The sequence below is a fragment of the Quercus lobata genome, chromosome 8 (genome assembly GCF_001633185.2).
Source record: "Quercus lobata isolate SW786 chromosome 8, ValleyOak3.0 Primary Assembly, whole genome shotgun sequence".
NCBI classification, from domain to species: Eukaryota; Viridiplantae; Streptophyta; class Magnoliopsida; order Fagales; family Fagaceae; genus Quercus; species Quercus lobata.
The window spans coordinates 9298076-9311847 of record NC_044911.1 but is presented as its reverse complement, the minus strand read 5'-3'; the positions used below and the strand labels follow the sequence as shown (position 1 = coordinate 9311847).

General features: G+C 33.7%; 2 protein-coding genes and 1 long non-coding RNA gene across 4 annotated transcripts; all 3 read left to right on the top strand.

Annotated features, from left to right (window-relative positions):
* Positions 1 to 3041: 3041 nt before the first annotated feature.
* LOC115956305 lies at positions 3042 to 3503 on the top strand. The gene has a single exon (XM_031074725.1). The coding sequence runs from the start codon at positions 3042 to 3044 to the stop codon at positions 3501 to 3503; it is 462 nt and encodes a 153-aa protein (XP_030930585.1).
* Positions 3504 to 5009: 1506 nt separating this feature from the next.
* On the top strand, positions 5010 to 10388 carry LOC115958457. 2 transcript variants are annotated; one of them, XR_004084539.1, is made up of 3 exons: positions 5010 to 5090; positions 5440 to 5473; positions 10244 to 10388. It is a non-coding gene; the product is annotated as an uncharacterized LOC115958457 (long non-coding RNA). The 2 variants fall into 2 exon arrangements; XR_004084538.1 differs by lacking the exon at positions 10244 to 10388 and adding an exon at positions 8860 to 8929.
* An 803-nt stretch (positions 10389 to 11191) lies between these two features.
* Positions 11192 to 11864, top strand: LOC115956304 (protein ALP1-like). The gene is made up of 2 exons (XM_031074724.1): positions 11192 to 11321; positions 11404 to 11864. Exons 1-2 carry the CDS (start codon positions 11192 to 11194, stop codon positions 11862 to 11864), a joined length of 591 nt encoding a protein of 196 aa, XP_030930584.1.
* Positions 11865 to 13772: the final 1908 nt, after the last annotated feature.

The window sequence follows — 13772 nt, the reverse complement described above, 5'->3', positions numbered from 1 at the left end:
CAGGGGTCTTTTCCTCATTAATGCGGCCAAGAGGTTGGTTGGGGCGCAATTAATGTGGTGGTAGCTTTTCGAGGGATATTTTGGATTTTATTCATTTTATATGTCTGGAGGGTAAACTGAATTGGCTGGGGATGGCTCTTGGTTTGGGCTTCGTGATGTCCGAGGAGGAGTTGCTCCTCGGACAGGCTTCCTGGGCGTTGCTGGGATTGAGTAACGCTTCATGTGTGGCCTCTCCTCGGAAAGGACGCTCCTCGGATGGGCCTGGATTTGGAGTGGCCCATTATTTTTGGGCCGGGCCCCACAGTTATATATATTGTTGAAAGTTATATAGTGTAGAAATGACAAAACTCTAGCTTTAATGAGAAATGACAAATATTACTATTCATATAATACTATTCTTTCCATAATGGAAGGAAATCAAGGAACAATAGAGCAGAAAGATGATAAGTAAAGAAGACAATAGTAATTTAATCAATTAATCCCATCTGTAAGGACCCGTTTCGCAGCCCAAGCCCAAGATGTATGATCCTGGTCCAGTGAGCTCAGTACAATGAATTTGTAGAGAGTGGGTCAAAGAACTAGGCCTTAGCGAGTTGGACAACAGCTAGTACTGGATTAAATGACAATAAAACACAAATAAGAGATTTTGATATCAATGGATTTATAGTCCGAGGAGGTTTCACTTTTATAAATTGATCACAATTTGGTACAAATACAATTTAGATTGCTATAGTGTTCTCTCTCTATTTTTTTCGATCTCTACCTCACAGAGGGTCTCTTACACTATATAGCTCTCCCTGGACCATCTTGATCCTACACTTGTTGATCATTTGAGCCTTCACTTGAGTGTCTGTCCCATCAGACACCCTCTCTGGTTTTTGTAAGTTGGTAGCCAAGATAACACTGTTTAGTGGTCTCCTCAACATAAATGCGCCCAAGAAAGTAGTTGCAGTGCATTCAATATGGTGGTAGCAGTTTTCCCTAAGATATTTCTGAGGTCCTATTGTCCTTAGATATTCATGATACACATCTTTATTACTGGAGCTTCCTAGAAGGTCATCGTGATTGTTGGAAAACGTATTTGAGATGAACTTATCATATTGGAGGAGATATTCCTCCTCGAATTATCCTCCTATCTGTATTTCGCTTATTAAGTCCTGGGTTTGAACCATTCATTACCATTCACTCGTCCTCGGATTGCTCACGTTCTCGATCAAGGCCCAAGGCCCAATACATGATTTGGGCTCTTAACCTTACACCATCTTTCTAATTATTTTATAATAAAAAAAGAAAATTAAAATTTCACTAGGTTTATATTTATATTTATTTTTAATTTGATGCCATTGTTATTTTCATTGTTATTAAATCCGTTCCGTTCCGGCCGGAATATTTCGTACTGGAATGGTAATACCACCCATTCCACCTCGGGTCTAATTCCGGCCAGTTTCGGGTCATTCCGACCATTCCGGCCGATTTTACATTTCGGCCGGTACTAGTTTTTACCAAAAAAAAAAAAAAAAAAAAAAACTTAAACTAACAAACCCATCAGCACAGCATGTTTCCACCACTGATCGCCTGAAGAAGTTCAAATCAAATCTGCTATGAAGCCACCAAATGATTTGAAAAAAAAAAAAAAACAAAGGAAGAAGAAGAGAACAGAAATTTAGAGCAGTTGTGGAGGAAGCTCAAATTTTAGCTGCGTTTGAAACTTTCTTCTTCAGTCCTGCACTTGAACGTGGGTCTGGGTTTCTTAAACTTTCCAATACTTCTGTAAGTGTAAGTGACTGATGGGAATATAAAATGAAGAAGAAAGAGTGGAGGAGAAGGTGTAAGGAATGCACGTGGGTGATGGAATGGGATTAGGTGAAAACGTGAAAGGGGGCTTCCTAGAAGCTTCCTATTTTATAAAATATTAACATGTTTATTTACAAAAATACCTAAATTTGAATTTTAAAATAATCAAACTAATCACTTGATTATTATGGTAATATTTATTTTAAAACACTATATTACATTCATTAAATGATGATATTACATTTATAAAATTTGGCTTAAGAATAACAATGAGTAATAACATTTTTTTTATTAATTACTAATATATATATCTATATATATATATATATAAAGTGGTAATTCCGAAACGGTCTAAAACGGTATGTCGAAATAGGCCGGTACCGAAATATTCCGTTCCAATAGACAAATCGAAACGGCCACCGAAACGGTATTCATAACAATGGTTATTTTATATAATGGGACACGTTCTCCAGGAGTAATTGGCATCTCTAGGTTGTTCAACGGAAACATATATTGTCTCCAGCCACCTTCAAGACAGAGCTATTGTGGATTAGATACAAGAATTCAACAACAAATAACTCATCAAGAAAATAAGTGTGACATTGTTACAAACATAATATATACTAGTATGTAGCCCCGTGCATTTGCACGGGTAGAATTAAAATAAATTACAATTATATGATTCAAATTAAAATTTTTTGAGAGGTTCAAATTATATATGGTATTAGTTTACATTTTTTTTTAAACTATACATTTCTAAAATATGTAATGGTTTCTCATTTGTGTGTATATATATATATATATGATTTAGAATTTAATTGGTTTTAGATTCTTCTATTTTTGCACCAAATAATTCACTTGCCACAAAAATTAAAAACTTAGATAGACACGTGGCGAAAAATTGGATTTCATTTTAGAATGGATTTGGACTTTTCGATTTTTACACTTAATAAAAATTAAAAATTAAAATCCAATTAAAATCTATTTGGATTTTCTCTAAGTTTTATTTTTATTTTATTTTATATAAGATAAAAATTCTACTCTAGCATAATCTAAGTGTATATGTGCGAAACTCCTTCCTGAAGTTTTAACTATTATTATATGCTAGTATATAATCCGTGCGTATATACAGTACAATTAAAAATAACACAATTACCAACAAAATAAAGGTGTTTGGGTGGAGAGCTTGTAATGAAATTTTACCAACAAAATTGAATCTGTCTAAGAGAAAGATTATTGCAGATGCGATGTGCCCAATTTGCTTGAGGTTTCCGGAGTCAGTTGTCCACGCACTTTGGGATTGTGATGCGGCTAGAGATGTGTGGGCAGGTAGCTTAAAAATTCTGCAGAAAGGTGGGTCAGGTATGGTGGATATGCTTCATTTAATGGAATACTTAATGGAGCGGGTAGAGTCTCATGATCTGGAGGTTGTGCTAGTTCAAGCATGGCTGATTTGGAATCAAAGAAATCGGGTTGTGCATGGGGGTAAGTTTCATGACCCAGGCTGGTTGAATAATCGGGCAACAGAGGTTCTTGAGGAGTTTCGGACTGCTTCTGCATTAATGGGACCATCACATGGAGGGCTAGCTTCTCAGGACACTTGGCAGCCCCCTCCTCCTTTGATCTTCAAGCTTAACTTTGATGCAGCTCTGTTTTCGGCTCTTAAAAGTTCAGGTTTTGGTGTAGTTATTCGGAACGAAAAAGGGTGAGGTTATGGCAGCCATGGCAGCAAAGGGTCCTGAGGTATCTTCTAGTGAGGAGGCTGAGTTTCTCGCATGTCGGAAAGCTATTGAATTTGCCATTGATGCTGGCTTCTCTGAACTTGTCATTGAAGGGGATAATTCTTCTGTCATGAAAGCTGTTTCGGCTTTGCAGGATGATTTTTCTTTGATTGGAAATGTTGTTGGGGATATTCATCATTTGGTTCGGAACTTGCAATGGGTTAGGATTGAATGTACTAGGCGTGGAGGGAATAGAGTGGCTCATGAGTTAGCTCAATTTGCTAGAAACATTAGTCAAGATCTGTATTGGATGGAAGATGTTCCTCCAATAGTTAGGGAAGCTTTGTATCAGGATGTTGTTTTTTCTAATTAATTAAATGATATGTTTCCGTTTCAAAAAAAAAAAAAAAAAAAAAAAAAAAAGATAAGACAATTTACACATATAAATGGATTTAAATATACCTTGTTTAATCTTAGATATATTCATGAACTTTACCTCTTTCTTTTTCTTATTATTTTATTTTTGATATACACATGGGTTACCTTTTTTATTGAGTTTTTTTTATTTTTAATTTTTTTATGGTTATTTATATTAGACTTTTTCAATTTTTTGCACAATAACATTAACTCACCTAGAAAAAAAAAAAAAAAAACATGTAACAAACACCAAAATATAGTACTTCACTTAAGGGTCATTACTCATTATTTTGTAATAAAGTTGTAACTTGATTTTTTTTTTTTTTTCCATAAACTTCAATGCATTAAATTGAAAATTGAGAAAGCAAGACGAATTGGATGCAAGAGCAAACTTAGCTGCAGTGTGAGCAGCACAGTCGTTGCTTCTACAAACTCAAATAAAATCACAAACTACAAAACTTAAAGCTAACTCTCAGATGTTAGCCACAAAATGAGAAATAGACCAAGCAGAATAGGGCTCCTTGTTAGCAGCTGCATCATAGCAGTCCTTTGAATCTCCTTCAAACAGAGAATGTGGCTCCATTTTGCAAGCGAATAGCTAGCTGGACCACCCAGTGCAGAAATATACAAAGTAGAGTTAATAACCTCATTACAAACAGCTTTAGCATACTTCAAATCTTCTTCCCATTGGTATTCTGACCAGAAGTTCTCAAAGTAAAGTCCTAGGATACATTCATTCACAAGATTACGAGAACACCATTAAGTTCCAAGCACACAAAGGATAAATATACTATTCTCTTTCCAGCACTAACAAGTGTGGGAATTTGAAAGATATATAGCCCGTTTGGTTCCACTTTTTCAGCCCAAAACGGGCGTTTTCAAAAAAGCTAAGCCCAGTTCTGCGTTTGGTAAGTTCAAAACGCAACTTTTTTATAAAAGTTGCGTTTTGAACTTTTAGAAAAACTGAAGACAAAACGCGAACGAAAATGGACCCTCAGCGGTCCATAAATCAAAATGCGCTGTGCGCGTTTTGTTATATTACTGTTGCAATCATTGAAAGACCGAAATACCCACACGTTTGACGCCCCTCATCTCTCATCTCTGCTCTCCCTTCGCATTTGACGCCTCCATCTGTTCTCTCTGCCTTGCTCTGCCTTCGTAAGTCTCTCTACTCTCTGTCTTTTTTCTTTTTCTTTTCTTCTTCCGCTTCGTCTTCCTCTTCTTTCTTTCTTTCTTTCTGGTTCTTCCTCTCCGTAAGTCTTTCTGTAGTTTTGGATTGTGGTTTGTTTTATGGGTAATGATTTTTCTGTGTGTTCTTTGGGTTGATTTGTCATGGGTATGGGTTGTTTTGATTTGGACCGAACCGGGGTTGATTCTCATGGGTCTGATTTGGGTTTTTTTGGTTTTGATTTCTCTGTTCTTTGGTTGATTTCTCATGGATTTGGGTTTGATTTCTCTGTTCTTTGGTTGATTTCTCACTTTTGGTGTGTGGGTTTTGATTTCTCAGGTACCAAAAACACTGATCTGCTACCAAAAACCAGGTACCAACACTGATCTGATTTTTTTTTTTTTTACCGAGTGTGGGAAAAAAAATTTCGGATCTTGCTATGAATGGGTGTTGTTCCTTTACTTGTTTTGTTATTTGTTTTTGCTGATTGGAATATATAATGAAGTGTTAGTTTGATGAATATATAATGGGTATTGTGTTCGGATCTTGCTGATTGGAATATATACATGTTCTCATGAAGTGTTTTTGTTTATTTGTTTTGTTATAACAAAATTTCGGATCTTGCTATGAATGTGTATTAACTTGGAGATATTGTTATGCTTCAGTTGTGTTATATATTTCAGTTGCTATGAATGTGTAGAACTTATATATTTCAGTTGTGTTAGCTTGTGTTTTGGGGCCTGGGTTCATTTAACTTTTCTGACCAACAATTGGGGGTTGATATGAATGGTGGGGTATCTAATAAGTTGCCTTTGTCAAATTCCTGTGGGGAGTTTTTGCCGTACTCAGAGTCTTTTTTCAAGCCATTTAATGAACATCTTCAGTTTGATGTGCTTGGAAGCATGGGTCCAATGTAAAAATGTTGTATAAGCTTTATTTTTTGTTTTAAGGTATGAGTTTACACTTGTGTACGTAACAAATCATATTACTTTTAATGCTAAAATTTAAGATTTAGCCTGGTGTTTGATGATTTGCTCTTCTCTTTGGTGATTGATTAATTGAGATTGTGTTTTGAAAATTTGAAGCAGTTCATATAACTGGCCAAGCTTGATTAATTAATTGAAAGAAATTAATATTTCGGAAAAAAAAACAAAAACAAAAAACAAAATCTACCAAGGCAGTTTTTTCTTTCTTTGTTTTTTGGTTTTGGGAGAAGAGATGATTGTTCTACAAGTCTACGTCAACCCTTACCCTGCTCCTCCTCTTCCTCCAAATTTCCAAACACACTGTAAACGTTATTGGCATGATGTTACTATTAATTAAATTCACTTTTATTTTGTCAATTGCATCATATTATCTTCACAAATTTCTAATAAAAGGTGTGTGTGTTTTCTATATTGTTAAGCATTTGTCCATATAGTGTTGTAACTTGCCAATTCTACCAGTAAAGTATAAATTCGAATCCCCTCAAGTTGAACGAAAACCCCATATCATTCCAAGCGCTGCCCTGTTAGAATTTTGTAGTGTACACATTATTAAAAGAATGTACTGATTGGAATTGGTCTATGGCATGAGAATTAGGCATCAAGTGAGCACTTTTTTTTTCCCTTTATTGCTTTTGTGCCTTAAGTTCCTATAATCTGCAGGAATTGCTGTTTGAGTAACATTATTTGTTCACTTATTCTTGTTAAAATTTAGTGTACTAGAATATAGCTTGTGCGCAACGTTCTAACTCATAGAAGATGAACCTATTTTTCAAAATAAAAGATCTTATCGAGAGGGTAGACACAGTTGCTAATGTGGTACTAACCTTTTTCAGATTGTATCATCTTATTGAAAATGAAATTTTGGAAAGAATTTGGTTTTCTGAGGAATAATTTTGAAATCTGAGGAATAATTTACTAATTATTCCTCAGAATGCTTGTAGCAACTTCTTCTCGAACTTGTGAACCTCATATAATTCTATTGATAGACTTATGCCATGTTACATTGTCTTTTTGATTTGTTGAGCAATACTCTGTGCTGATTATTGGCATGTTAGTTATAATGATATTTCAGCTGTGTCCATGTGTTATGTAATGAACAAACTTTGGGTTGGTGTTCCTTGATGCGTAAATCCGGATATTGATGATTGGGTTGCTAGAATTTTATTTTTTATTTTATTTTATTTTATTTTATTTTATTTATTTTTGTGTGTGTGTGTGTGTGTGTGTGTGTGTGTGTTTAGGGGTTTGAGGTCTTTGATGATGGTTGTTGATGAGAAATGAAAATTAGGGTTTGATGGTAAATGGGTTTACGGTTTTGGTTGCATGAGAATAATGTTGTGTTGTATGGCTTGTGACTTCTTTGAGAGAGTCACCTTTTCCAATGGAGACTTCTTTTAGGGAGCCTCCATGTTCAAGCAAGACTAACAATAGTCTAAGTAACAACCAGTTCATTCTCCTACATTCCAAATGAGGCTTGCATGGGTCGATTCATACAACTCATGTTTAATTCTATTGGCCACACATGGCTCACTCCTATTGGTTGGCCATTCTAACACAAGCTAAATGTGGGTAATTGCATATGTTTTTGAAAAAGAGAGTCAAATGAGGCTCCTAACTGATCCTAACAAACATGCATGTGCTAGAATTAACTAACTCTAACTAACTTTGACAAAATAAACTCAATTACATCCAAATCTTGAATTAGCCCTAATCTGAACACTAGCTTGACTAACTCAGCTGCAGACACGTCTAGAGACTTGAGGGAGCCGTTGTTGAAATTTGGGACCCATCTGAGCCTCGAGTGCCAATTGGTGCTTGAGGTGCTACTTCAAATTCCGTTTGCTGCTGTCTGACTGCTAGATTGCAGTTTTGCCTAGGGTTACACTGCTGAACAGCAGTTGTGCCCAGGGTTGCTGCTGATTTTTTCTTATTTTCACTTCTAACAGGTTATTCCTGTAACTATTCACTTCAAAATCAGTTAAAAAATTCTTGCCATTAATTTGCGTCTAGGGTCGAGAAAAACTAAGTTTATGGTTAGTTTCGAACTGCATGTATGGCTAGAAATGGAGCACGTTTGTGTCTAAGGTCCCAAGTTATTTCACGTGCTGCAGTACTTGTGAGTTATGCCTCTTTACACACTATCTGTACTTTCATCCATTAAATGTCTAACTAAACTTCAATATTTTAGATTGATCATACTCATTTTCTTATAATCTGATATGTTTATGGACACGTATATATAATTATAACAAGGCTTTGTACCCTTTGGAAGTCTGGTTGCAGGTGTTAAAATTAAAAGCAGTATAATATATATATATATATATATATTATTTGGTAGAATGAAAACTTGTTCGAATGAGGACTAGAACATTGGTCATGATTTAGTTTTAGGATTGTTATATTTGTATTGGGATTTGAATGGAATTAATATCTTGAATTTAGAATCAACCTTCACCTTATAAGTAGTATTTAGATGCTGGATCATCTTTGTCATTTACATAATCTTAAAGCCCTCATAATGACCTTTATTCTTTGTTTGCATGTTAAAGTAGACTTGAAATGGATTGTTAAAGTAGACTTGTCATTGTGATATGTTTGATGTTCATGACCTCTGTAATATGTATATATGCATGACTAACTCTCCTTAGAAAGAGCCTAATTCTGCTTTATAATTCTGTTTGGATCTGCTAATCCTTGTACCTATTTGTTTTGATCTTAATAAAAAATTTATAGTTTTGCTAATATGCTTCAACCTCATTGGTGAACTTTATAGATGGGTAAAAACACAACTTCCAACCCCGAGGCAAAAAAGGCTAGAGCATTATGGGACAATAATTCAAGCTGGACAACTACTTTTTGTAATCTTTGTGTGGAACAGATTCAACTTGGAAATAGGAATAACGGTGCTGCCTTTAGTACCCTAGGTTGGACCAATATAGTGACCAAATTTTGTGATGAAACCGGTCAAAATTATGATAGGGAGCAATTAAAAAGTAGGTGGGATGTGTTAAAAGGTGATTGGAGATTGTGGGAAAAATTGAGGATGCATGACACAGGTTTAGGTTGGGATACAGCGAAGGGAACAATTCTTGCTCCTGATGATTGGTGGGACCGAAAGTTGAAGGTGAGTTGAGTATTTTATTAATATGTAGTTAGTTGGAAATAGATTTTTTATATTGTTGTTATCTGAGTGAAAGCACTTTTACATTTTGTAGGAATTACCCAAAGCTAAAAAATTTCGAGAGAAAGGTCTACAGAATCCAGAACAACTTGATATAATGTTTAGGGATGTTGCAGCAACTGGAGAAGCTGCATGGACCTCTTCTTCAAATACACTCCTTCCAACAATGCCACAAGAGGGTGCTGGTGATTCGGATGGTAGCTCCGAATTTAAGGATAATCAATGTGACATGAGTTTAGACATTGATAGTTTGCAACAAGGACATACTAGTCAATCACGTAGTTCAGGACTTAAGCGAACTAGTGAATCAATACCCTCACAGAAGAAAAAGAAGAAGATAGGAGGAGCTGCAATGTTGGACAATCGTATTAGTGAATTCATAACTGTATGTAAGAATAAGTCTGAAGGTACTTCTCGAGAGTCACCAAGTTCAGTTGATAATGTCATGGCGATTGTGAGAGCACTTCCTGGAGTGGATAGTAGGTTTGTGGTTCAAGCTTCCTTAGTGTTACTAAAAAAGATACATAGGGATATGTTTCTAACTTTCAAGGAGCCAGAGTTACAGTTGGCGTACCTACAAGAATTGATTTCTTTGAAGCAAAAGAAGTGACCAACCTTATGTGATACTCTATATTAGCTTAGGACTAATATTAGCTTATGACTAATATTAGCTTTATGTTTTATTAACTATGTTGTATCAACTTTAAACAATGTTATGTGATATTTAGTATTAGCTTTGGATTAATATATGTGTAATGTAAACACGTTTCGACTAATATTAGCTTTTTGTTGTATTAACTTTAAACTAAGTTATGTAATATGGATTTATTAGCTTTGGATTAATATATGTTGATTACTTTGTTGATTACTTTGTTAATATATGTTGATTACAAAGTTATGTAATACTTTGTTGATTACTATGTTGATTTATATTAAGTATTAGCAATGATTGATTATTTGTTACTTTGTTGTGTAGCCTAAACCAATATGGATGATTATAATGGTACTTATGAGAGTGGCAATTTTATGGAACTATTAATGGATGGGGATTACAGAAATTATTGTGATTATCATGATGCTAGTGATTATAATAATGCTGACAATAATAATGATGGTGATAACAATGATGATGATGATGGTGATAACAATGATGATGATGATGATGATGATAACAATGATAATGATGATGATGATGAGAGTAGTGATAGTGATGATGACAGTGACAGTGATTCTGATGATGATGATAGTAACGACGATTCTGATGAGTTTTACCAGCTTGTGGCAGTTACCTGCGGAGCAGTTGTGACATATTTCAATAAGTACATTAATAAGACTCCTTGTTATGATTCTGAACAAACAGGATGGGTTTGGGTGAGACGTTGTATGGAAGGTAATGAGAAATTGTGCTACAACATGTTTCGAATGAAAAAGGAGGTGTTTCTTAATTTGTGTCAAGTTTTAGAACGTGACTTTGGACTTCAACATTCAAGGAATATAAGATTAGAAGAGTCAGTGGCAATCTATTTAATGATACTTGGTCATGGAACATGTAACCGAATGGTTCAAGAAATATTTCAACATTCGGGTGAAACCATAAGTAGACATTTTGAGAAGATGATCACTCTGTTGGGTGCTTGCTTTGCAGCTGCATATGTAAAGCCTTCGGATCCAACTTTTAGTGAAGTTCCAACCAAAATACAAGACCATCCAATTTATTGGCCACATTTCAAAGTATGTGTACTATTGTATATTTGAATAAGTGTTATTGTCTATAAGATAATAAAATGCATGTGGAACTGAAAACTATTAATGTTTTTATTAGGATTGCATCGGTGCGATTGATGGTACACATGTGACAGCGGTTGTACCTACTGAGAAGTCCATTCCATACTTTGGAAGAAAAGGATATCCAACCCAAAATGTGATGGCTGCATGTGATTTGGATATGTTATTCACATTTGTTTTGCCTGGATGGGAAGGTGCAGCACACGACACTCACATTTTTCTTGATACTATTCGTAAACAGAGTAACAACTTTCCGCACCCACCACCAGGTTTGTAATTGGTTAATCAATTGTTCATTATAATTACATATTATATGAGTGTGTTAAAACAATTGAATTTTTTTTTTTCTAGGAAAATATTATGTAGTTGATTCTGGATACCCAATGATGAAAGGTTATTTGGCACCATACAAAGGGATATCATACCATCTTCAAGACTTTCGAAGGAGAGGTGGAAGCCCTAGAACTAGACATGAAAAATTTAATCATGCTCACTCATCTCTTCGATGTACGATTGAGCGCACTTTTGGTGTGTGGAAGAATAAATGGAGAATTATCAGAAACATGCCAACTTTTCCATTCCATATCCAAATGCTTATTGTATCTGCTACTATGGCTCTTCATAATTTTGTTAGACTAAATGATAGGGATGATAGGGGCTTCATAAATGCCAATCGAGATTCAATTTCTAGAAGAGAAAATAATAGTGAAGCAGATAGCAGTTATGAGCAGAATTTAGGATCTTTAACAGACCCTGCGATGGTGGTTCTTCGTGATTCCATTGCTAATTCCATTTGGGGGGATAATAATTAGTAGTTGTCTTTTTTTTATAATATCCTGTAGTACAATTTAAACTTGGGTTATTGGTATGTATTTTATCATCTTTTTTACATTTTTGTGTTGTACAATTTAAACTTAGATTATTGATATGTATTTTATATGTTTTTACATTTTTATGTAGTACAATTTAAACTTAGATTGTTGGTGTATATTTTATCATCTTTTTACATTTTTATTTTGTGCTTCATGTTGATGGAAATTATTTAGATTTAATTAATATTATTATTATTATTATTGTTTAGTAAGTATATGAAATAGATGATTTATAATAAGTATGAAATTAAACCACATCCACCAACAAAAAAAAAAAAAAAAAAAAAAAAAAAAAAAAAAAAAAAAAAACAAAAGTTTGAAATATCCCTTATATATACATTGTCCTTTTTGATCATTTATCCCTCAAAAAGCCACTTTTAACAGTTTTTACCAAACACTCAACTTTTTCATTATGCACTTTTTAACAGCTTTTACCAAACACTCAGCTTTTTGAAACTCCACTTTTTCATTATGCACTTTTACAAAACTCCACTTTTTCATTATGCACTTTTTCAAAAAGCTAAACCAAACTCACCCATAGTTCAAGAGTTTGGAAAAAATAATGGAAAGTAGACAAACAATACGTACATTTAATTCATACAGTCACGCATCGTACCTGTTCATCAATAATAAATATTATGACAAATGTTTCTTCCAAAGATGCAGTAGATTGTCTCTCAATCACTGAGGGCATTCTGACAACAGTTGCCTCTAGCAAAGATTACTTATATATCAATTGTACCTCCACCCTTCAACTCCCCTTTGTGCACGTATCTAACCCAATATTTGTGACAATTCTTCAGAGGTGTAGCAATGTGTAAGGGTGGCCCAAAATTTTGAATTTTTTTAAAATATATATAATTATTTTAATGTTTTCAAAATTTAGTCTACAAAAATAAGAGTTGGCCCTCCCAAATATTTGATTTAGTTTAATGATGCTCTTAAAAAAAAATAATTGGTTTAATAGTTATAGAGACATAACATTATTTTTTGCAATTCTATTTTTTATTGTAAAATGTGATCTTATATCTGTTAAATATTTGATAAAGTTTGGCATCAAACATGTTTGAATCTATATCTTTTTCAATCAATCATGAGGCAATTAGCAAGTCATTGACTCATTAAAAAATTATTGTCACTAAAACTACACATGAAATGTCTCTTTAGTTGCCACATAATGAGTTAAGCAAGATAGCTTCAAATATGTTTGGAACTTCTTCCTCCAAGTTTTAGATCATTTATGTTTTTGAAAATTTTATTAGTTCAATTGAAAGATTATTTTACTTACTTTATTATAAAATTTGATAATTTGTATAAAAAATGAAACCTTTTAAGAATTCCACTATAAAAATGGTAAAAATGAATTTTATTTTATGAAAGATTGCTATCAAACATTATTGTGATTGAAAATACTAAGTTTTTTTTTTTTTTTTTTGTGTATATATATAACTTATCAAATAAAAAAATGTGTGTATATAATAAAAAAAGACATTTGTATATAATTAAAAAAAAACATTTGTATATATGTGTGTGTGAGGTTGTCTTGATAAATATATTAGTGCTGCAATTTGGTCCCCAAACAAAAATTCCTGACTCCGCCCCTGCAATTCATGTTAGCTCATTAATCACCATAATTGAAAATAATAAAATAGTCTCTCTCCTTTTCAATGTGGGATTAAACATTTTCACTAACTCCTCATTTTCCATATTCACTTCCATATCTTTACATTTATATTGTAATATTTATTCATTTTAATTATTTAATATTAAAATGCTCCAACACTTTGTAAGTTGAAGTCGGATCTTTCATTTATTCTGCAATATACAAATCACAATTGTCAACTCTAC

Coding starts and splice junctions, on each gene's coding strand:
- LOC115956305 (XM_031074725.1), top strand. CDS start 3,042: ATGTGCCCAATTTGCTTGAGGTTTCCGGAGTCAGTTGTCCACGCACTT.
- LOC115956304 (XM_031074724.1), top strand. CDS start 11,192: ATGGCTGCATGTGATTTGGATATGTTATTCACATTTGTTTTGCCTGGA. Junction 11,322..11,403: donor CTTTCCGCACCCACCACCAG/GTTTGTAATTGG, acceptor TTTTTTTTCTAG/GAAAATATTATGTAGTTGAT.